The following is a 26,025-nucleotide window of genomic DNA, read 5'->3' on the forward strand; positions in this document are numbered from 1 at the left end:
AGCCCTAAGGAGCTCTGGGTCTTCAAAAGTGTGATGTACATACGGTTCTAGTTGAAGTTAATAGGAGCTGCAGGTGACCAGCATTTTGACTCTGAGGCCCCAAGCTACTGTACAAAGCACTGTCCCTTTGAAATCTCAGCCTAACATTTATCAGCAGCCAACTTGCTGAAGTGCAAGACATATGCATCCCTCTCCCCCACAGTATTTACTTTTTTAAAAAGCACTGAACACTTGTGGGAAACATGGCTCTCCTGCAACATTACAGTCCTAGCAAAATGGGAAGCAAGTATGAAAAAATACCCACTCTAATCCTCACCAAGCACAAGCACCCAGCCACTGCACACCATGATATTTCTAGAGCTCTCATCTGCTGGGAATAGACTTGCTGTCTCACACTGACCTCAGCTGCTTTGCTCTTCTGTCCAGTTCTATTTCATTCCCCACGAAGCCAGCCAGCAACATCAACTAAGACTTTATTTTTGACGTGCCAGCATACTGACACAAGCACCTCCACAGAACCACACCGCGGCTTCCTTCACTTTGCTGCCAACATCTGAAATCTGCCAGACTGCAATGCATAGGACAACGGCCACCAAACAGCAAAGATGGGGAAACCAAAGCCCAGGGAAACGTAAAGGTAGTTGTGAACCAAATGCATGGAACTGCAACCCTAAATATTAGGAAAGAAAATGAAAGAAATTAGCAATGTATGAACTGGGAGGGTAAAGTGACTCATTCCCGAGGTGATGGAGTAGCACACAGTATATGGGTAAACAACAGACAGGTCCTGGCACTGCTCTGCAATGCAACCTCCCACCGGGCACTTCATTTCTCTCTGCTTCTGTTCCTACCCACCTTTGTGAGCCTGCCTTATTTACATTGCTCATAAACACTTGCAGGCAGGGACTATCTCTTACCCTGGTTTTGTATGCAGCTCAGCACAACAGAAATGCACAGTCAGAGGCGGTCTGCAAACAGTAAAACACCATCAAAGAAAAATAAAGAGGGGAAGAGTATGACTGGCCTAGAAAATACAATTGCAATATCTATATTTAAAAAAGAAAAAAAGCTGTGATGGTCAAATGGCAGACCAAGCACCATGACATACACATAAGCATTAGGTGAAAGAAAAATGAGAACCAGGAGAGCTCTTAAAAGGATGAGAAAAAACAAAACAAGGGGGAAAAAAAACGCAAAACTGAGAAAAAATGGTAAAGAGGTAGATTTGGTAAATCACAAAAGATGGACAAATCATAGAATAAAAATAAGGCTTCTGGCTTTCTTTCCATTTATTTTGTGCTAATGGTGCCCACACCTCGTGCCTCAGCCTTTTCAAGGTCTGTCTTTGCCACCTAAGTGTCAGATGGCCTCTTTACCACTCAGGCTGGTTAAAAAGGCGGCACGGACTTACCCAACAATCTCTCCTGAGAGCAAATGAGAATGTGGGAAAGAGGAGGAAGGAAATAAAATGCACATATCTCTACCCCAGAATAGCTGACTAGCACAGAAAGGAAGTCACCCACTGAAGGTTAAGAAATAATAAACAACTAATAATTTACTCCCTTGCTAAAAGACCAGGAGAGATGAAGCATAAATGCAGTCTACTTCATCGGCTGTTGTTGGAGCATGACAGTCATACTTCATTCCTCAACACACATTGTAAAATCACAATCTACATCTTTGTGGCCATTGGCACAGTTCGTTTTTTCAGCTTTATAAATGCCAATAATCCGCCCTTGTTTATAGCGTTTTCACATATTTAAAACAAAACCCTTGGGACACAAGAAGTTATCAGCATCAGGAATATCATCCATTTCTCTCCCATCCACAGCATAACTCTGAGTGAAACAAGCTATAATTTTTAAAAACGCAACTACTTCCAACACAACAGTAAGGGAAGCACATATGATAGTGTTACAAGCCAAGATGAAAGGAATAAAAAAGTAACGACAACAAAAAAAATCTAAAATAAGTCCTGGCAAGACACGCAACGTCGGGCATGAGAAAACCAAAGCCAATTGGCTCCGATTAATCTGTATCTATCAACTACTATTTAGCTAACACCTACCCGTAAATAACTTCTTTGCTATTCCCTTGCTGATTAACAGGGTGATGTAGATTGCAAAAATTATCCTAAGGACTTGAACACAGACCAGTCCTTACATGATGTTGATCAAATCGTGACAAACGTTTCGAATACCCTTCCCATCAGTGCATGACAGGAGGCTCTGCAAGGACCAGCAATGTTGGGGGCTGTGTGTGGGCACTGCTTGAAAGAATTCTTCCCTCCATTGCTTGGAAGGACTAAGTAATACTTTGCATCCTTATCTAGGTGTCCACTAGGTTTTTAATGTCTTCTGGAAAAACTGGCGCCAAGCACTGTTTGAATCTCTACAACAGTGCAAGCTGGGCCCTGATCTGACCCGCATATCACCGGTCACATACCACGAATGTCCTTCTTACCTGGGTGCCATAGTAGGTCTGCAGACAACCACCTTCCCCAACACTGAAATGACAGGGAATTCCTCTCCTCCAGAAAGTGTGTCCTTTCACCCTGCTCCATTTCTCCTCTTCCCCAAGAGAAAGGGTCAAGGGCTGGAAAGTGTAACATTGAGCCAAATAGGCTGGTTTAGGCACTCACTTCAGGTAAGTGATTTTTTCCAAAGTGCTCTGTAATTCTGGATGCCCCATCTGAGAGTCATATTGGGTCTGGCTTCAAATGTTTTTGAGACCTCCAACCGTTGGAGTTGTGGATACTCAGCACTTCTGGATAACCAGAGAATAACATGCCACCTTCTGCAAATGTTTTCCTTTTATTTTCCCAGCTTTGCCTCCACTCTTATACCACTCACACACTACATTTGCTCATAAAGCACCAACAACATTCCCCACCTCCAGGTTCTGCCTGAAAAGAGAAGGTGTGGATACTACACAAGTCTATCCCCAAACTCTCGATAATCTGGTATAGGCTTCTGGAGGCTGAGGCCATTATTTGCATGCAGCCATTACATGAGCAAATAAGGTGTTTAAGGCACCTCTCAGAATGGGCTCTGAAGATTAGTTAATGTTTATACAGCCCACTGAAAATTGAAATGACTGCTACATGCCAAGTATTACCATCACCAGGGATCCATTTCAGTAAAAGCAGGGCAGAAAGTGAAGGAAACAAAACTTATTTATTCTGTCCAGCACAATTATTGCCAGACTTATGCATGCTAAAAACACCCAATAACCCATCTAACACAGTAAATTAATGTTTATGCTATTAAGTTTAGACAATCTTATGCTGAAAGCTTTTCAAACTACAGGAAATTGCACGTTGCGCAGGGACAACTGTATACAATTACAGTGATTTTGTAAAATGGCAGAGATATAAAGCAGAAACTTTGAGTGGCCAGCAAGGCTTCTAAATCACACAGATAACAAGTATGTCCTGGCAGGCCAGTAGTCTACAGCTTTCACACCACTGTTTCTAGAGATGGGAATTATAGCCGTAATCTCAAAATTCAGGATGACTCAGTGCATTGCACACCTGTATCTGCGAGACAACGACAGACAGGCGGGATCAGCATGTACCACTACTGCCATCCTGGAGTCACCATATATCAGGCAGGTTTATTATTATCCCATCTTCCACCACCAGCCGGCACCAATAGTAAAAGCACCACTGAAAAGGACACTTTTACTGGAAATATTTGGATCAACCCCTGTGTTTCTCTAGGATGCAAGAGCTCCAAAGAGATACAAAGAGCACAAACATGAAATCCAGAGAGTGCAGTGCTCTCCCAGGCAGAAAGCTCCCAGCTGCTTTGCTAAAGGCCACAGCAATATGTCTGCTTTATGCTTGTTTTCACGAAGGATTGTTTAACAGTACTTAGTGCAGTTTTACCTTGACACAGTAAACGTTGTCTTAATACAGCCTGGGTAAAGCATTCAGCTTACCAAGTCCTACTGCACGCTTTGTCAAACATCTGAAGGACTGCAGTGCCTATGACTTTTTTTCTGATGTCTTTCGGGTATAGAGCAGTATTAAAGGTAGTTTTCATGAATGCAAAACCAGGCAGGGACTTGTATAAGAGCTATCGGTCCTATTCTTTACCTTATTCATTGTACCGTTCACAGCTCTTTTCATTACCAGTCTCCCTTCCACTAAACAATTTCAGAAGTGTCATTTGCACACGAAACAAGTATGTATCATACCATTCTGTTACATATGGTAAATTATTGGTTTGTGTGTATCGGCTACGCAGAACATTGACAGCTGTGTAGACACATCTCAGCTGATACTAAAAGAAGTCCTGTCAGCAGTTTTGGTCTTAAAGTAAATACACTGAAAAACTTAGCTCTAATTAGGCTGAAAGGCAGATACAATTTTCTGGAATGAGCACTAAACAAATGCTGCCGATAACACCATCTTTGCAAAAAAAAAAAAATCTTGTTTGGTTTGTCTTAGAAAGATAAGATTTTTTCAGATGAAATATTCTGACTTACGAGTGATACGTCCAATGCTGTTTGTGTGTTCATAAAAATCTGAATTTTGTGTTTTAAGCTGTGTGTTATGCTTCATTAATATGAAATAACCATCCTGCATCACAGACATATTAGCTGAGCTCCAAGTGACCTAATTCATTTTTAATATTTCATAGTTTGTTAAAAGCCGAAACGAGAGATCACTAACACAGCTCTGACACCCCCTGTCATGAATCAAAATATGTAGGGAAAAGGTCATGTACTTACTAACTGGCACCAAACCAAATTCATCACTATAAAATGAGAGAACAGAAATGAAGACTGCATTTCCCATTATGCTTCTCTCTTCGAAAGAGCATCCATCAACTTGCACGATACCAACAAGCAGAATTTATTTATATGCATGTCCCCCAATAAAAGGTCAGAGAGATGTGAGAAGGAGAAGAAATAAGGATCGCAGCCTTTGTCTAAGCAAGAAGTAGTTCCTTCCCTTTAAAGCAAACTCAGCAGCAACAGCCTTTGAAGACCAAAAGGAGAAACAATTCCCAACCACATAAAGAAACTAACAAGTCCCTTATATGGCTAAGAATTGCAATGTCTTTTTTTTTTTTTTTTCCACAGCCAGAAAAATTAGAACATGAGGGAAAAATAGAGCAAACTTTAAACAGGCAGTTCTCTGAGCACCAGGGAATTCACACAGGCACATCATTCCAGCTTTAAGGACTGCCAAATACTTTCTTCTTTAAAGGGAAGGAGGACATTACACCAGGTGAGTCCCTGAAATCTAGATTTTAACTCTCCTGCTGTAACTATGGATACGTAGCTTTAAAAACCTTTTGTGATGTAGCGGTACACCAGGCTCCCTTATCTCCTTCTCTGGCGAAACGCCTCCATGTGAAGTCCCCTAATCTCCCTTTATCTCGCAGGTCACCAATGCACCACCTCAAGGTTTTGCCAGCTCTGGCACCGTATGTCCAAAAGAGCCCTCTGCCCTATCTACTGCACCTTCAGTCTGCCTCTCACCCTCCGGTGACCCTCGGGCAAAGGTTACCAGCTTCTCACCCAGGAAGGCAACTAGATTGCATTGCATGTTGTTTCAAATAACCAGAGAGTTTCTTGCAGGCAAGTCAAACGGGACTCGACAGTTGATCCAGCCCTGCCGCCTCCCGTCGGTGCGAGGCTGCATGGGGAAAGGTCAGGCTCCCGCGCAGAGTCGATACTGAACTTTGAATGGCTCAGCCCGGCTGGTCTCTAAATATAGCTGGGCAGAGGAAGGGCTGTGAAAGGGGGTGGGGAAGAGATCGGGATAGAAGCCAAATGAGCAATCAGTTAAATAAAACACCACCATGTTGGTCCACCCATAAGACTCCCCCGCTCTTCTCTGCCACACTCCTGTAGCGGAGTATTTAAGTGCAGCTTCAGGATTTAGTCTGTTAATGCAAACTCACAGAATAAGAACAAACTGCTGCTTGATTTATACTTGGGGAGGGGGGATACAAATCTGTTCAACAACTTTTCTTCTTGAATAAATTTGAATCACACAGGAGTGACATCACTTCCACTACATGACAGCCCATAAATCATCATCAACCACATGGTACCAGCCATAAAACATGTGTCATGGAGACACCAATCAGGAACAAAATATCAGAGCTTTACATTGTAAACATGCAATCTTATGTGTCTTCTGGCTTCTACTATGATCTATATAAGTCAGGTGGTTTATTTCATTCATTTGCATCTGAATGAAGTCAACACAATTAACAGAGGAACCCTTATAGAAAATCTGTCCAAACAATTTCATCTGCATAAATTTACCACAAATGAAACACTGAAAAATGTAAATATTTACTTTTAAAATAAACAACTATGTTTGATACTGAAGTTGACTTTACAACAAATAAGCATAGAGGGTATTGATTCCCATCATGGTTGCAAGCAAGCAAGCACCGAAACAAACAAGGAAGACAAGCAGAAAGGAAAAGGAAAGCAAAAAGTCTTTGTATCCAAAAGTAGCAAAAAGCATCTTTTTCTCTTACTTGACAGCATCAGGCCTGAAAAGTCTTTCAGCTAATCAAAACTTCTAGGAGAAGAGATTAGACTTTGCTGTAAACCAGCAAAATCAGAAAGACAGCATGGCTGAGGAATTCAACAGGAGCCTCCAATCTCCAACTACAGATAGAAGAAGCAACCTTTGCTTCACTTCTCCATTTAGAAACACTGTATCCTCAGAAAAGACCTAGGCAGAAAACTGACTTGTTTCAAATTTCAAAGAGGCTACACAGTATTTTTATCTTAAGAATTATATAAATAAAAGCAAAACCCGCTCTCGGCTCTGTCCTTTACTTCTTGTGGATTAACCACGCTTACTCTCTCACAGAAATTGCTAGTCTTCATTATAGGCACTGGGCTCCATGCAGGACATCTCCTATAGCAATTAGATTTCCACTACATATAAATCATATCCCAACTGTGGCAAAGAGAGAAATAGACAGAAAGACAGAGCATCTGGTTTTTGCTGCTCATTCTCTAAAATTATAAATCAGAATAAGTAATGTTAAATAGAAATTATAGCCATAGAAAACCCCAAATGCTATTAAACACCAGATGAGGTATGTCCTCAGCCACTTGTACAATGTGGAATCATTTTGATAGACAGTTCTTGTTTCTTTTGTAATCCTTTTTTTTTTTTTTTTTTAAACCTGCATATTGTTCAACTGTCCTGGTTTTGCCATGGAGAACAGTATGTGCTTTGTGGGCCTGATTCTGCCTTCCTGAAGGCAACTGAAGTTCTTTCATTGAATTTTCAAAGGAAGCAAAACAGATCCCTCTCGCTATAACTTCTATTCAATAATATTATTGTTAATCAGCTACTTAAGATATTGGTATGTCATTCTGCATCAGTAGACACCATTCTCAGGCTGATACCCTGCACATTTAGAGTAGCTCTCTGTGTAAGTGTTTACTTCTAAACTTCCCTCCATCAGTCAATCTTGCCCATACAAGTGGGAAAGCAATTGTGAAACATCACTACACAAACACTCACAATGTAGGCTGTGACAATATCTGAGTAAATCACTGTTCTCCATCTCCCTTCTCTGCCCATCTGCAGTCTTTGGTATGGAACAACTATATCATAAAAGCTCTTATTCACACATGCTTTTGATATTACACTATTTAATCACATACAGCTGTAGCTGATGAGACTGTTACAAAACACAATTTAATGCAGCACTGGAAGCAGTTCTGGAGACACATTAACCATTTTCCTCTACATAAAATTTCTAACGTTAAAAGACTTTTCTTCAAGAAAAACAAAACAGAAAAAAAATAAAAACAGACCACTTGTTTTTTAAAATCTGCTTCTCTTCCTGGACACTCTGGAATGGGCTTGTTTGCAAGTGAACTCAAAGTCCCTGCCTGGAGCATAGATAGTGACAAACCCACCTCCCCCACACACACACACCAAAAAAAAAAAAAAATTAAAAAACCCTGCTTGCAATTATATGCAGAGGGAACACTATCCAGGCTACTTACAGCAGGACCTGAAATGAACTCAGGCATCCTACTTGGAACTCATCTTTTCCTATCTGGTTTTTAATTCATGGAAATTTAAGAACTGACAGTCTGATGATTTTTACCAAGATACTTGAATTAAAGTGCAAATATACCATCAGGCTTACTTTTAAAGGCCCCCATGCATTAAAAACCAGTCAAGTTCTGAAGCATTGTACTTTATTTTGAAGGGGCACCTTGTATAAGGCATTTGAAATTATAGCTACTAACACACAGCATTCACCACAGCAAGATCTCTGTAGCCTAATCTGGCAAATGCTTGTCACTTCCATCTTTTCTTACGGAAGTAAATATTTGCTTGCAAAATAAATCTCCATAGAATACAGTAACACACAAATGTTTGAAAGAGTAAAAATTTGAACTTTTCTTTCCAACAGTTTTGGGGTTTTGGTGGGGTTTTTTAAATGAAAAATAAAACAAAATGAAAAACCCAAACAGACTTGCATTAAGGCAATGCATGAAAGGAAGATCAACCAAGAGATTCAACATCATTTTAATATATATCATGGTGTCCCTTACAGCAACAAAAGTATTTTTATCCAGGCATGTAAGGATAGATGGCAAACAGAAAACAAAAGAGTTCATATATTTCTGCATTTTTCAGGGGAACATAACTTTTATCTTCCTTATCGTTTAAAGGAACCGGCAAAATACTAGAGTTAGATATTAATATTACTGTCAAAATTACAGCCAGGCTTAAATATTTTTAAATGGCATTTAAATGAATTCATATTTCTTTTGGGCAGCTCTTGGAGGCATTTAAAACACTGCGACGTACTGAATCAAACAGGGGCTAAGTGCGAACGAACTTCATTCCTAGAAATGCATTTCTCTATTTGCAAGTGTTTGCCTTTACTTTGGCACGATCACATGGGCTCCAGCTAGACTTTTGAGCTCTGGCAGCAATCCAAGCTGCAGATGGTTGGAAATGCAGCCTGAAATCAGTGTGTGGTTGATGAATTACTCCTTACACCTGACCCCTGCTTCACACCAGGCACCAAACACAATCTGAACACTACCAGCCAGAGAAGCCCTGTCAGGCATCTCCGTATCTGGAACGCTTTCTTCAAGGCCTTCTGTATGGCCAGATGGCCAAAAGCGGGGAATGCGGTAAACTCGCAAAACAGAAACATGAGTGACAAAGAAACACGGGATTGGTAGGTACAAGGTGAAGAGAGGCAAGAGCTTTTCACTGATTCCAAAAATACGCTTTCTAAAAGAGGCTGATTGAGCAAAGAGGGAAGCATGCTCCTGGCACACAACTGAAAGAGGTCCCCAATTCCTTTGTGCCAAAGGACACCCTAAAAATGGCAAAGAGGAAACATAACAAAACACATACACACCCCCAAACATGTACCCATAAAATTACTTTATCAAGCTTAAACTCTTCTGAGTACACCTGTTTGAATTTCCCAATTGTTTTTTCTCAGCTGGGGCATGTATCTGTCACTTCATGGACGTGCTCATTAAGCCACTCTTGCCTGCAGGCCAGTCTGCACACTTCACGTCCACAGAGACAGGATTTTATTCATGTAGGTGTTGGGAAATCACACTTCTTCCTTTTGCATGTGTTCACATGTGCATCAGGCATACAGAGATGAAGAGGTATCGTGGGTACAGTAAACACTGCCTCTCTGTTTGGGGTATTTCAACCTTCTTACTGGGTAGCAGAGTCAAACACCATGAGAGTTAAACTACCAAACCCAAACCATGACTAATAGGTAGGAAGTATCTGGAGAATGCATGAAAGCAAACCGCACAGAAATAGCTGCTAAACTGTCATATTTTTACCCCAAATACAGGTACAGCAGTTGTAAACCAAAGAATTCCTATCGGCAGGTAACTGTGGCATCTCCTCCTTTCTACCGAAGTGATTCAGGGTTTTTCAGTAGACTGTTTGCAGAGAAAGCTTACCCCAGTGCTAGGTCTAATCATAAGCTGCAGAGGGCAAAGATAAAACACAATATCTACTAAATTAAAGGGACTCCTTCAAATATATTCAAATAGTTCGGTTAATATTTTTTCCCCCTTTTTTTTTCATATCATTACATGATATTTCATGGTGCTTAGTTTTGTTTTCCTCTGTGCAAAACCGCAGAGAGAAAAAAATTTGCTTTGGCTAGCAAGAAACTAAAGAAAGAAATTCAGACCACAATGCAAGATTTGCCATCATTATCATTTCATATGTGACAATTTACAACATGCTTCTGTAAACCAGTTGTTGGAGTAGTTACACCATCAGCAAGGATGCAACTAAGGAAATTCACTTAATGTCTCAAAATAAAAAACCACTATAGATTCTCATTAGATATACATGAGCTGAACCACCTCCATGCAATATTCTTTGCAGCAAGAACCATCCTTCACTTAAAACAGTAACCAAAAAATGTTTATTCTGAATTAAACCCCTAGGACAACTGGACTCTGCTCTCAGGATCTGCCTAAAGAAGTTCCAACACTGTACTTTCAAACTGCAATTGTCAGACAGCATCATGCCAAAACGAGAAAAATAAGGTTATATCTTTCCTCAAACTCCATGCCTGTCCTGAAGAGACATATTAAATTCCTTGCAATTGTCTCTTAAAAATTGACCTTCCTCCCCCTCCCCCTTTTCGGATAACAACAGGTTTGTCTAAACCTGCAATTAAAGTTTTAGCTTCAGTGGTGGCATCTGATAATGAAGGAGCACAAGTAAATTGAATAATCAGTGCATGCTTCATGTTCCACAAAAGGCCACAAAACAATAAAAACTTAAAGCAATCAAACATATGGGATCCATTTTTTCTATTTATAATCCCATTACCCATATAGCTGTTCATTTACACCATTTCTGCACAACAATGTGCTAGCTATGTTAGAAGGCAAACACAGACTGTAGACTGAGATCTTGCGCAGCTCCGTGCTCCCCCGTGAGAAGGACATGATGTACAGTAACGCGGTACTTCTCAAAGAGGAACCGAGACAACTTCACCAAACAAGCGAAGCAAAAGCAGCGCTTCACCCAAATACGCTGGGGAATACGAATTTCCAAACTTTGCCCGTTGAACACGCTGCCGCTCTGTGTTTCACAAGCTGTACACAAATGCCATAAGAAAGCCTAGAATTTCTGTCTTAATTACAAGTGAATGCACACACACACACACACACACCCAGCGTGCATGACTATGAGCATAAAAACACATTCTTTCTGTAGAGCTGGATCCTACCATGCTCGGTTCAAAGAGCAGCTTTTGGAAAATAAAAAGCTAGAGTTCACAGGACGGCTGGAATCATACAGGGCTTTATTAATATGTGTTGCTCCAACAGGCATGATAAAAGATACAGCTCTCCACCACAACATTATTTGATTACCCGACTATTAGCTTTAGACATACAATGGATCTAACTGCTTTAAAATGTCCCAGAAGCTGATGGCTAGCTTTAAGGTAACAAAATCCAGATGCTGCCTGTCTGCACTTCTCTAAACTCTTAAGGTCTATAGAAGAGAAATACTTGTACGCATGCATATATATATGCGTGTGTATACGTGTTTATTATTTAGGTTTTATGTATGCACTTAACTGTGAAGCAAAGAAAATAAGAAAAATTAATGCCATATAAAATGCATCACCGATTTGAAATTTTACCTGCCCTTACAGCAATAGTGCACATGTGCAAAGACAGATGCACATGACTTTTCACAGGGTTGATAATTTTATATACCAGCTATAAAAGTGCGTTTAATTTATTTTTTAAAGCATCGAGTTAAAAAAAGCCATGGTACGGAAAAGCTATTGTTACTATTTTAAACTCAAGTACTAGGTTTATTTCCTCAAAAAGCTATTTTACAAAGTTAAAAATAAGACAAGCAAAAAAGGAAAAAAAAAAAAAAAAAGACTAGCAAAATGTAAGCTACGTGAGTAAAAGGCATGGAATGTCCAATATTTCTCCTCCAATACTCGAGGCTATTGTTCTTTCAAAAAAACACCATCAATTGTTTCATGTCCTTGGCTTGCCAGGTTTTGAGGAATAGCATCAGTCTGCGTCCCCCAATCCCCCAAACAGTTAAAGCTATAGGCAATATTGCAGTCAAGCTAGTGACGGGCTGCTGCTGCAACAGCAACAATACACACTAAACGGTCACAAAGGTAAAACGCAATTTGGATCGACCTTGAAAGGAAGAAAATATAAACCTGATAAAAATCACTCCAAAATACAAAATTAAAAAAGGCTAAATTTTATACAAAAAAATCTGCACAATACAGTGAAAGAAACAGCAGAGCAAAGAAGCGAGAGGTAACCCTGCCATGAATTACAAGGCTGTAATCATATTGAGTGGTTCTGGTGTCATCGCAACTCCAACCAGCCTGAATCACAGTTTTGACAATTAGTTCATTTATATAATGCAGCAGTCAGGCTATAAACGTTAACGGGAAAGTAATTTGATTAACAAGGAAATATAACTTATCCTTTCAGAACTGCAGCCAGATCAACGTGCTTCAAACCAAAAGTCTGGAGAAGTCAGCCTCCCCCATGGCACTTCACCACAGACGTGCACGTCAAATGTCCCATGTGTTAAATTTGCCACAGAAGCACAATGTGTATATGTGTATGCGGTGCCGTACACACGTGTGTGCGCCCTCCCTATTTTGCCCCCCCCAAGGATGTTCGTTTATTGACTGAAACTGTTAATCTGGGGCTGTGAGGTCACACTTCAGAACAGTATTTTTTTTTCCCTTTTTCTTTTCTTTTTTTTTTTTTTTAATACAGTGTCCTAACAGGGTTTGCAAACTTTCGGTTTAGGGCTTTCTTTTGTTACTGTCCCTTGGTCACACAGGAAATCTTTTCAGAGAGCAGACTATTATACAATGGCATTAGAAAAATAAAGCTTTAATTAACTAACTCATAGCCAGGTAACATCAACTTCCCTCAGCCTCTTCAGGAGATGCAGGCCTGCTTTCCAGTCTGCTGGCATTTTAAAAATTATTAAGAGAAGAAAGAAAAAGGAAGAGTCTGCTCTTTGACACGCTCTCCAAAAGTAGCTACCCTCTAATTCTAGACCTTTGAAATGCAACAGAGTACTGCCGTTTCGTGCTCAATATTTAATGGAATATTAAAAGCAGGGCAATCCACTGAAACAAACTCCACCAGATTTACAGTCGGTTAGCTCCTTGCTCTCCTCCTCAGCTGATTAAAAGTTTGAGCTGCCACAGACAGCTTTTCTAACAGCAAAACGCTTTTTAGCTCCGAATAAACTGTAGAGATCCCTGGAAGAGCCACCAAAACAGCGTTTCGTGCCTGATGCTGTCCAGAGCGATCTTTATTCCATGCCATAATAAACATACTACCTGCCCGGTGTTACGATAACGTTAACCGCACCGGTCTCCCCCAAACAATAAAAGGAATTAGCCGACGCCAGCAGCCCTTGGGGGGAGGGGGGATTAAAATAAATAAAGAACTGAAGGGGAGGGCAAACTGTAACCTTCCTGCCTTCCTCACGCCCGCTTTCTGCCTACCGGCTCGGCTCTGCGTGACACCGAACCCGAGGAAGCGAGGGAAAAATCGCCACAGAGAAGGGGCGAGCCCGCGGTTGGCGCCGCTCCGCTCTCCATCCCCCGCCGAGCGCCGGCCCCGCCGTACCCTACCTTGGTTTGGAGATAGTGGGGGTAGTAGTAGGTGTACTGGGGGTACATTGGCTGCTGGTCCAGGCGTTTGCCCATGTAGCTGGAGTCCTTCTGGCTGGTGCAGGGAACTCGTTGGCAGGGTGTAGTGCCCCAGGGCCTTTCTTCCTCTCACGCCGCTATTCCTGACAGCGCGGGCGACGGAGGAGGCTGCCGAGACTTCCTCGCCGTCTACCGTGCGCTACTTCCAGCGCAGCCAAAAACGCGCCCGCACGCACATATATGTGTGTGTGTGTGTGAGGGAGCGGTGGAGGGGGGCTGCGCGGGTGTGTGTGTGTGTGTGTGTGCGTGGGGCTGGGTGGTGGAAGTGGAAGCCCCCCTGCCCGGCTGCCCGCGGCGGAGCAGCCCGCCTCCCCCGCTGGCAGCAGCGTGCCTCCGGCGGTGCCCGCTGCCCGGCTTCGGGGGTGGGGGGGGGTGGGGAGAGGGGGGCGAACGTCCTGCGAGAGGAGCCGGGAAGACAGTGCAACTCCAAACCGCCGCAGAGCCGCCCGCCCGCTCGCTCTCCTCGTCCTCTCCTCGGCTCGCCCCGCTGTCGAGCCCTCCCCTCTCACTCCCCACCCACCCCCCTTCCAACAAAAAAAAAAAAAAAAAAAAAAAAAAAAAAAAAGGAAAAATAAAGAAAAAAAAAAAGAAAAGAAAAGAAAAAAAAAAGGGGGGGGGAGGGAAGAGCCTTCCCCAGCCTAGTTGCCGCTGCCTCCCTCACGGAGTGACATGGTGCTCGGGGCTCGTCCTGTCTTTCATTCAAACCCCCTCCGCGCCGCGCCGCCGGTGGGAGGGACCTCGGCGCGCCGCTCCCCCGGGAGGACGGCGCAGGCCGCGCGGCCGCCTCCGCGCCCCCGCCCCCCCCGCGCCCGCGGCTGCCCGCGCCCCGCCCCGCCCCGCCCCGCCCGCGGCCCCGCCGGAGCGGGGAGCGCCGAAAAAGCTGCCGTGGGACTCGGGAAATCCTAACGCGGGGAAGGGGGGCGAGAAGCCCCACAACGCATTTTTTGATTTATTTTTTTTAAAGGAACAGGCAGGGGGAGGTCACGGAGCCCGGTCGCCGAGCAGAGAAGCTGTCGTCCTGCCCCCCACCCCCGGCCCCCTCAGAAAACTGCTCCGTACCGTCATCCGGCACTTCGCGGAGAGGCGACCCGGGGCCAGACATATTAAATAATACTTTGTTAGAGCGCTTATATAAGACTTGATTTATTTAAAGTTGGAACAAAATGGAGGAAGAGGGTGAAGAGGAAACTCGCCCGGCCTGACTTACGGGTGCCTTCAGCCAGACCTGTGGAAACACCACCATGCCACAAAAGTTACCTACGGCTCCGTTCCCCGTCTTCCCCCTCTCCTTCCCCCCCAAACCCAAACCGGCCGGGCTCCCGCGGCAGCCGCAGGAGGCCCCAGGGCCGCCCCCCGCAGGTGGGGACCAGGTGTGGCCCCCGCACCCGGACCCGCACCCGGCGGGGAGCCGCGCACCTGCCCCGGATCCGCGGGTGCAGGGCCTGTGTCAGCACCGCCGGCCCACGTTCTGACCCTCCCAAAGACCCGAAGGGAGCGTATGTCCTGCAGCAGGGCTATAAATCACCAGTAAGAAAGTGTGTGAATAACAAAATGTTTCCTCTTGTACACAAATCCCGGCGCTTCTCCTTTTTTTTTTTTTTTTAATCACTTACTGCTTTAACACGTCATCAAATTCCTGGGCCTTTCTACAGTGGCTTTGCCTATTTATAAATTCGGGGGGTGGGGAAACGTGGGGCAGCAGTTTCTTTTTGTTTTTATTTAAATTGTCGGTAGTATGACAGCAGGATTGTCAGCTGCTGTATTATCAACCAAATTGCTTCAGAAAAAAAAAGAATTATAAAAAGAATTTCTTTAAAGGGACACTTCTCAAGGCTGGTAGAGCTAAAATTAGACTTGCCAGCTGTGTTTTGGTTTGTGGGCACGTGCTTGCACATGACGGGAACATGGAAATATCACTCTTTACTCTGGCAGTTTGCTGTTCTCGTAAGCAGAGGGTTTTGCTATGGATTCCTATAACTGCCCCACAGCCAGTGAGTTCCCGGGCAAAAGAAAGCAGCTGAAGGAAACGGGCAGTGTGGGAAGCCATACGTGTGCTCAAAACACTGCCCATCTACCTGTACATAGTACACAGATACACTGTGCTTTTATCACCAGGCATTAATAATTATTAATCATTGGTATTTAGGTACCAGTCCCATGCCATACAGTGGGAACGACATGCCATGATTACACAGATATTTGCCCTCTGTTTCAGGACAAAAGATTCCACAACAGAAGCACTCTGTTCCCAGAGCACAGTACAGGCATTAACTGGTCGCTCTTGCCCATCCAGAGGTGCGCTGTGGAGCACTACCACCACTCCAGCTTCCAAACCTGCCAAAACAGATTCAGAAGAAAGGCCAGGTTGGGTAAACTATTGAGTATTTTCAATTCCTACCAAAGTCCAAGCTGGCCAGGACCGTGTGGTCCCTTGGAAGCTCAGAGCAGAGGTCAGTGAAGAAGAAAGATAGGGCTGGGAGGAGAAGTCTGGAATTCCCAGCTCCCAGCCCTATGGTTTATATTGCTGCTCAGCTTTAAATACGCTGCCTCTCATGGCAGTGCGTGATACTCCAGCGATACCCTTGCTTAGGCTCTTTTTTCTCCTCCCCCTGCTTCCCCCGAGGGTGAAATAGAGCGTTTGAGGGTTGGTATCTGCAGAAGTGAATAGTGATTACTTGACGGTACGTGATACTTTGAGCCTGACAACTTTCAGATTGTTCTTTCAACTGCCAGAATTAAGTTGTAGTGCTTCTCTCCCCACCTTCTCACTTTTCCCTCAGGGTATTAACGCGGTTTTTCTTGCTAAGCGGTTTGCTTGTAGAAGTGGATGTAACCAGATTTGGGGGAAGAGAGAACCTATGTGTACAGGGTGAAATAAAAAGCAATACTAAGGAAGTAGAAAACCATGCATTCCGACCAAGAGATCTATCTGAACATTCAGGGTTTGCTGTGGCCATTATTTTAAGTCCAGGAAGAACCATTTTGGCTATGTCACCTAACTACTGTGAGTATTTCACATCATACCATAACATTTCAACACAAGATTTCCACACACCCCCCATCAGACGCACTGGCCAGTAGTGCCAGCAGTTGTCACAACTGAGGAAAGGTCGGGAGCTGCAGGAGAAGCTGGACTGTTACCTGAGTGGGTAACAGCTCCGCCTTCATCCTGCTGTCTCCCAGCAAAAGTCTTAAATATGCAGGTGGTTTGGATTTCCCTTTTCACCTGTAATCCTGATGAGGTGCTGAGCAGTCTCTGCTGTTTGTTCTGTGTGCTCAGCACCTTGCATGATTCAGCCTTCAGAGATGCAAGATAGAGTGGAGGCAGCAAAAATAGGAATTCAATATAAAAGAGTGGGGGGACAAGGGGAGAAGACAGGAGGCAATATAGCATAGCAAAAATGCAAATGAACAGCCACAAAAGCAGATTTAGATAGCACACAGCCACTGAACAAATGCTAGCGCTGGAAAATGGAAAATTTCCATTTGCAAAATACAGACATCAAAAAGATCATCTGTGACTCGGGAGCACACTGTTTAAATAGAATCCCCTTCATTTTCTGGCCTGTGCATTTGAATAACTGAATCCACTTGCAAACTGAAATAGCAGTTTGCCTACCGAGTGTTAAGTATAAATGTTCCTCAAAAGAAAAGACAAGCTGTTCGATCACAGTGAGCAACAGCGAGCAAACTTGACAACTTTTTTTCCTCCTATTGGAGGCTCATTATCAAGCACAAGCCAGGCCCACTCGCGGGAATCCAGCGAGCAAGCCAAATCCCAGCACACCTGCAAAGGCACTGCTGCCACCGCTTCGCCGACCTGGGCGAGCAATAATGATCTCTTCAACGGGAAATTTAGAAATTAAATAAAATAAATGGGAACAGATCAACTGTAAACATGTTGGCCAAATACATTCAAAGGCAGGCGCCAAAGGATATTAGCTTGACAACAACCAAAGCCGTGGATAAGAAACCCGGAGTTAACTGACACGAAAAAAAAAAAAAAAGAAAAAAAAAGAATGCTTCTACTGGCAGCCTGAAGTACAGAAATTACATATGTTTGGATGTATTTTTACCTTTCATAAAATGCAGATTTCTTCATTCACAAAAAGTGAATGAAAAGAAAAAAGCAGACACCTAGTAGGAGAATGGAATTCAGGGGCTCTTCTTCGCTAAAATACAATTCTACATACACTTTTTTCTTTTTTTGTTTTTTAAATAAGCTTTTTACCTATCCTATGAAAACCTTCTAAAGTCACAGGTATCAGAATCAGGGAGGAATTCAAACATTTTCTAGCTCCTTGGTCTTGAAAAGCAGCAATATGTATTCTAGAAGTATTAACTTCTGACAAAATTAGGTCAAAATTGTCTAAGTCAGGACTAGGGAAAATTTGCTCATTGGGCAGCAGAAATAAAGCTACCACCACCTAAAGCAATCTGATAGGTTAAAGAAAAAAAACCAACAATTATCTTGGGCTTACTTTTTTGTCACTTTCTGCTTTTATTCTCTCTATTTACTCATTAAAGCTATTCCAGCAGAGACTATAGTGATGCTTGACAGCTTGTTTACAATGGGTTACAAGAAGAATACTGATTTTATTTCTAGATCTGTCAGCTCCTTCAGTCCAGGTACCTTAAAACTTTATTGATGAACACAGAATCTTGCTATTTAATAGTTCATTAATCAAGCTGATTTGCCTAAGGATAGCTAACTGAATTTCTAACAAGCAATATATTCTGGTGCAACCACCAGTAAAGCATGTGATAACCATGGAGGAGGTGGGGGAAAAAAGACACAAAGGAACAAAACACTTAGCTTAATAACGACAGCATTAAGTGCCTGGGATTGATGAAATCTCTCTGAGGTAGGGGACACCACCATTTTCAGATGTCCTTCTCTCACAAGAGACCAAACACCACCGAGGGTGGCTTCCCACACACACGCACACCCCCCACCTGCATGAGAAATGGGCCAGGTTTGCCCTCCATGCTTCAGCACTAACCATCACAGCACCTTGAACTCTAGAATTAGGCAGAACTGCAGATGGCCCAGAGTAAATCTGAAAGAGTTAATCCTTGAGATTTTGGACAACAGAAAAGGCTTGCCATCTGTCTATCATTAGATTTCATTATTTTTTACTTTATCATCTCTTATCTTAATATTATGGCTCAGGTATTTCCATTGGTCTACTTTTACATAAAGGCCCAATCCTAAAGGAAATCTTCGGACAGCAGCAGAGTGAAAAACTTTGGGGAAAAGTGAACAACAGTGAACATTCACTGCTACCAAATTGTTTGTGTTTTCTGTCTGATATAATCTCTTACTTGCACAAGCAAATGAAACTAGCAGCCAGTTGTACAGACAGCCCAAAGTTATGCATTAAAGTCCTCCTTCTGCAGACGTTAATGGATATAACCAAAGTAAATATTATTATCTGTTCTTTTGTCTACAGTCTGTTTCCCATGCATCTCGGAACACTTTGCAAGTGTTAATTCATTCTGTGATATGGAAGAGAATTAAGTAACCCGACCAGTCAGCAGCAATGCCTGGTTGTCGCAAAGAACGGTGCGTTCCTCTCTCTTCACAAACCCTCATTGCATGGTAAAGGCCAAAGCAAATACAACTGACAGGGAGAAGGGCTGGTACTTCCTTTCAGTTCTGGTAGAGGTTCATAGGAGAGAAAGCAGTGCAATGGCAGAGAAACACAATGTGAAGAGCAAGGAGAGGAGCACTGGCTGTAGCATATCACTGCTGTACCCTCAAATAGGATCCCACATCAATAATTTAGGGCTTTCAGAAAACACCAGGGTTGTGCACAGGTTAGAAGACATACCTTTCAAAGGTAATATTTTCTATAGCAGCTCCTCATCACAAGTTAGTAAATATTGCATCTGTCCTTGAATCTAAACTCTTAGGATAAAAAGGGCAAGCAAACCCCCAAACAGTAAGAGAACTAAGCAAGGCCATTTCACTCTTCCAGCATATTAACTTAATACTACCAGCATTAGATCTGGTATGATTTCAGAGGGAGAAAATTCTCCACTTCCCACCTTCCTCCCTCCAAAGTCATGCTTACTAGTCACTTTCCCCACCCTCTATTTACTTAAAATCAGATTGTAATCAGGGAACATGAGATTTTTTTCTTAAGGAAGTTTATTTCTGAAGGTAATGGGGAGACGTAAATATGCTGCCTGTTTACTGAGGCTCATAAACACAGAAGAACACAGGCAATTAATTGTCACTGAGAGAGTTCCAGCGAACACAAAAAATCCTAGCTTTTTAGGGCATGTTTAACTAAATGTTCGCCCATCATGTACTGAATTACTTAGTGAGATATTAATTTTGTACTCCAGCTGAGGGTAATCACAGAACAAACTGGCATTATTCAAGTTGCTCTATGAAATTACAGCAAGGGTAAGCTTAAGAACAAAGGCCAGCGGGAGTCGAGCCTCTCAACTTGAAAGGAATTATCTTTTCCTCTAATTGAAGTGAGGGCTGTTTTGTTTTGTTTTTTCTTTCCTTCCTTTTGCTAGATTTCCAACAACACTCCTTGACAGAGGGTCTCCTTGCAATGGGGCTATCGTGGTTAAAGCCCAGGAGCAAGGGCTTATCTGCCTGGGAAAGTTTACTAATGTAATTGCACCAGCATCCTCCACAGCTAGAATTATACCTGTGTAATGCCTCATGTGGGCATTCTTAGCCGGGAGCGATTACGCTGGTAAATGCCCCTATTTACGTAAGCCCAGAAAGACTAGAGGTCTGGGTCCTGTTTTCCTGCTGGTGCTGCCCCTGACCTACGCTGTGACCTTGGACACACCACTTCTGCTTCTCCCTCCCTTCTGGTTCTGTCTCACGAGCTTCGACTGAAAGCTCTTTGTGGCAAGAACAAGCTCTATGTTTTTACAGTACCACAGGGGAACCTCGATTTTGGTAGGGCACCAAAACGCACATCATCAGAAATCTGTAATAATGTATGTAAACAGCTTGTTCTCCCACCATCCAGACAGCCGCTGTTAGAGAACTCAGGCTGTGGCGGTTTTTTTGTATGGGAAAAAGTTAACAATAGGCAAGAATAGAGGGTCATCTCAGGCTACATTCCATCACTATCAAATATAATACTTTCTGCTTTCTCCATACTTATGCTCCCCAGCATGCCAAGACACATTTCTTCTTGTCGCTTTCATATTTGGCAGGCTTATTTGCCCACTAAATAACTCTTCATCTAATGCTGGCTGTAAATAAGGCCTGAAGGAGCCTTTGCTAATAATTTCTATTTCATCTGTTAATAGACTGCCTTCTAAAGTGCAATACAATTATGGCACTACCCTTGCAATTTAGCCCAAAACTTCATTCAAAAGTGTTTGTAAAAATAATTTTTCATTACGACTATTGCAAATTTTATAGTTTTGATGAAATCTCAAAATATGACCTTTTTTCAGGTTAGTTCAAGTTTTGATCTTTTAAATTTTTCATACGAATTCTGCCTTGACCCAACTGCAATAAAAATTTCTTTACATGATTTCCCTGAAAAAGGAAAAATCAAAGTCTAAAAAAAAGTCTTTAACATGTTTTCAAAAATATCTTAAACAAAAATTCTCTTTCTTCTCTACACACATAGGAAAATATTGTTTAAGAATTATACAGAAGAAACACCACTATTTAAATCAGTCTCTAGGGAAACGTGTTCATCAGTTGTTTGTTTTTAATTGAAATTCATGACTGGGAAAAGCAATCTGCACTTTAGCTTGCCCCAGTAAGCCCTACAGTAATTCAGAGTCTATTCAGTCCAAAGTATTTTATAAATAAAGAAAAAACACAGGTTATGAGAAACAGTAATCTTCGGCCATAACAAAATGCTATTCTTCTCCTTCTCACTTAAACACAATCGGGAAGTGAAGTGGAAAGCACATAAAAACACTTACTAGGACCTCTAGTGACTTGTTATCAGCATTTAAAGCTTCCCCATGACATTACAAGAAAAATTACAAGTGTCCACTAAATATGGAATCAAAGGATTGTGTGTAACAATTCCCAACAGAGGGGGGAATTTCCGGCTCTCAAATTCTGTCTCACCCAGATAGGGAGAAAATGCATAGCAAATGGAGAAGTACAGTACTGGGAGTTGGGTAAAAAGTTCCACGTGCAGGTAAGCTGGAGACGCGAACCAATTCTCCGTTTTTCATATCAGTTCACTCTTTTATAGGAATAATGACATTTTTTGTAATGGACAGCTTCCATTTACCACAGAACCAATGCAACCTGCCGTGCAAAATCAAACCTTATGTCACGCCAGATTACTGTCCATCATAACCAAAGAAACTGTATTGAACTGAATATATTTAGTTCAGGAAATCTGTATTTTGTCAGCTGCAATATAGCTTATTGTCCATTAAATGGTACCAAGCCCATTCTGAACAGAGCACACTGTAGAAATGTTTAACCTCCCAATCCTATACTCGTCAACTTTCCAGAGTGAAAGGGAGGGTGATACCTGACATCTAACAAAAACAGAGTTAGGACTGCCACTTTCCTGTACCAGAAAAATTCTTTGGGTAAGATATCATTTATTTCCTGCAAACAGACAAATGCTAATTATAGCTCAAATCTTCCCTCTTTTTTCCCTCTGCCATTTTTTTCTTTTCCTTCCTCCCCTCCCCAGTGCATCTTTTCTTCAGTCTTGTTCATCAAATATTTTTTGCCTTCAAAAAAATCTCATCAAATCTCTACATTCTCCTTCATCTAAAAGTTATCTGTTTTGAGAATAATTTGCCTGCCTTCTTTTATATATTCCAGCTGGGGTTTTTAATAAAGCACAGGGACTCAAGGCTACTGTATTTTTATTAGGAGATGGTGGAAACTTTATAATGATTTCTATTCACATTCAGCAAACGCTCTTCCCTATTGTTCTACCCTATTCACCTCTCCCAACATCCTATTCCCAAATTATTTTTACTCTGTAATCCTTCATCCATTTTGTCTCCTCTTCATTCCTGTCCCCGCCTAACCCCTGTCTTGCCAGCACAAGTACTTTCCTTTTCTTAACCTTTTCTCAATTTTTTTTTTCGTTGCCCTGATTCCTCAGTCACAGATGCTTTAGGCTCCGCTGATATTTTCTTACTTATGTCACAGTTCTTTGAATGTAAAAGCAAAGTATTCGGGGGCAGGGGGGAAGATACCACTGAGCTATTCTTTTTAACTTGGATCCATCCTGCTAGATGGGAGGAGAAAGCACTGTGTGCCATTTAAACATCTAAATTCATGTCAGCTGAGGTGCTTCAGCAGGGTTGTGGACAGAGTTAGGAAGTTAAAAACATTGTAGAAGGTGAGAATATTAAGTTCATTAATAGGGGAAGAATTGGGTCTCATAAACTAAGGATCCAATCAATCTCACCTCTTATTAACTTCAATAAAGGGATTTAAAGATGTTTCTGCTAGGTATAGATGTATACGGCTTCCCTTCTCCTCGCAATTGCAAGTTGCACACACCTGACGTCAACACATTTGTCTTTTCAGGATCCTACGGCAGCAAAATATATCAGCTTAAAAACATAAAACCAGTCTTTGTAAAGATTTCTCACCTCACATACAACAGGGTAAGAATGACAAGGAGAAAACACTAAAAGTGAGTAGGAGTGAAATATTAATCTTTTGCTACAGTTTTCCGGCTGAAATACTGACAAATTCAGCTTGTAGATAATTTGAGGTTTGGCCATTTGGTACATTCCCACCAAGCAAAGGTAGATGTTTCTGTACTGTGAAGAGGTTATAGGAGAAAAAAACAAAACAAAACAAAACAACTTAATTTCATTTCATTTTGGGAATTGTATTTCAGCAATAGACATTTCTTTGTGCTAGTCATCCTATTTCAATGTTTTATCAGAAGGGCCAGCAGTGTTCTGTCACTATGGGGCTTTGACATTTCCCATGATATCAGACCTCCATTTGAGTAAACTACTAAACTACTGGTTTGTCAGATCTCTACCATTTCAGCTGAGTATTTCCATCCTGTAGATCACATCCTCCTTTCAAATTCACAGTGAGAAATTTCAGTCAAACGTTTATCCCTTTCTTTTTTCTCAAGAAAGATAAGAGGTTTTTTGCTTTGGAATGAAGTGGTGCCCAATGTAGGCAAAAATGTCCAAGTTCATCCAGCTGCTTCTCCTTGGATAGTGGCTGGAAGGACCCCAAAGGAAGGTAAGGTGTCTTACAACATGTGGAAGAGGGACTTGAAATTTGGCCAAATGGGTGACTCTTTCTGCTAAGGGATGTGCCTTTTGCTTTTCTTGTGAAAACTTTCCAAATTTGGCCACATGAGAAACATTTGAAATCGCATAGTCCCTGCATCCTCAGCAAATACTTCCCTGGACTTTCTATACCCGCTTCCCTTCCAGCTCCCAGAGACTTCTGCAGCCAGACAGGGAACGACACCTACCTCCCTCTTAGCTGTGGGGAAGTGTGCGCACAGAAACAGGAGCTGTGCAGAGCAGCGCTGGTCTCACCTGAGCAGCACAGCAGGAGGCAAGGATCGCAGATATGATAGGAGGTGCTGGCACCTACCTCTAACAGTACTGTGGGGTACTGCATTATTTTTGCAATTATGATACTACTGTGATGTTGGGGTATTGCCCATCCCTCACTGAGATGAGGAGCTGTGGAGGAGGGAGCACAAAAGGAGACTGAGGAGTAAAAGGGGGATACACCTAGGTTATAGGGGAAGATGAGGACAATACATCAAGGCACTGGTGTTGTAAAAGAAGCCCAGAGTGAGCGAGTGTTACAGTCTAGAGTGGAGAATAATCAAATGAAGAGCTGGAAATACCTGTGCAAAATGGGACATGAGATTAAGAATCAACTAAAATTAAGAATGAAAAAGCAGCAGTTAAGAAGAGCCAAACTGACTGATGGGGCTAGACAGGACAAGAGAGGAGCCAAAATGGGTGAGAATGGAAGGAGGCAGAGACATGTATGGAGGAGGAGAGGACAGCCCTTCCCCTCTGCATCCTGGCCGTAAACCCCAAATTCCTGATGTTGGCTACTCCTCTGTTGTCAACAAAAATCATCTACGCCCAGCTGCAAAGCAATCCAGCCCCTTCTAGCACTGGTCCACACAGACGATTAAAATCTAATGCTGCCAGACTCTCCATGTCTCTGTGATAAATAGAAAGATTTCAACCTTGCTGACAATCCATTTGTCAATATGCCATGGGATGGCATTTTCAGTTTCTTTTTTTTTTTTTAAAAGCTAAAACCTTTTTCACACATAAATTAAATTAAAAGAACAAGGGGGAAAATTCCATGTGATCCCACATTTAAGGTTAATGAGTAATGGGATAATTATAATGAATAATAAAAAGATAATGAGTGTTCACAGAGAAACCCATTACAACTGCATAGACAACCATTACTCTGTAATTTTATACCTTTTGAACACTTGACTTTGCAACCTTAATGGTTTTTTAACATTGTTTTTGCCTGTGTAATGATATATAACAATCTCCAGACACCATCTGCAGTCTTCATATTTCCTTGATCTCTTTCAAACAAATTTTAGTATTGGGTATGAGAAGAGGCGAGCAATTACCTCATTGAACAACAGCCAGGAGATAGCGAAGGATGCATTTGGTTGTTTCCTCTCTGCACATTCACAGTTCCTATATCAATAGCTGGAACCACGCTACAGGCTCTTGGGCTTGGTTTGTGTGCTTTAAAGCCTCTGTGTTTATGACAGTTCTGTCAAAATTTCTTGATTCTGCAGTTTGCTTCTCCCATTGGTCTAGCAACCGAACCCAAGTTAATGAGGCTTCAGGACACAATTAAATATTTAATGGTTCAGTTAGGGTTGTGGCCAAGAGCATGGCATCAACCATTTTCCCGATTCCTTTTCATCTGACACTGTGATGATTACTTTAGTTGTACATGCTGTCCTTCACTTCTGGACCATTGATTAGACATGGTACTAGGCACATTTTTTTTAATTGGAAAGAGGCATTGGATGCTTACAGACTACAATCATATTTCAAGATTACTGCTAGGAAAAGCCAATATTAATAAGGGTTGCTTTTGCATTTCTTCAGGCATTACATATTTTAGCTGCAAATGTCAGCTCTTAGCAAGTTCTTAGCTCTTGTTTCCAAAGTATCATAACATTAAGAAATGCCCCAGAGGACTGTCCCAACTCCTTGTCACTCTAGCAACTCTGGGTCACCTTAAAGCTGCTGCAAGTCCCTAAACATCTGCATCATTCAGACTGGAATCCTAATGTGTACTGTGTAGCAA

General features: G+C 42.2%; 1 protein-coding gene across 8 annotated transcripts in view; it reads right to left on the reverse strand.

Moving 5' to 3' along the window:
- RBMS3 (RNA binding motif single stranded interacting protein 3) overlaps window positions 1-26,025 on the reverse strand; it is a 711,881-nt gene that overhangs the window by 433,552 nt on the left and 252,304 nt on the right. For 4 of the 8 annotated variants that reach the window (XM_074860877.1, XM_074860870.1, XM_074860884.1 and 1 more), the window contains exon 1: window positions 13,671-14,514. The exons of the other annotated variants lie outside the window; for them this stretch is intronic. In XM_074860877.1, the coding sequence (XP_074716978.1) occupies window positions 13,671-13,745 (75 nt within the window). In that variant the 5' untranslated portion in view covers window positions 13,746-14,514. Of the gene's footprint in view, window positions 1-13,670; window positions 14,515-26,025 lie in introns of those variants that run through there. 8 annotated transcript variants of the gene reach the window in all.

This window comes from Strix uralensis, chromosome 1 (assembly GCF_047716275.1).
Source record: "Strix uralensis isolate ZFMK-TIS-50842 chromosome 1, bStrUra1, whole genome shotgun sequence".
NCBI classification, from domain to species: Eukaryota; Metazoa; Chordata; class Aves; order Strigiformes; family Strigidae; genus Strix; species Strix uralensis.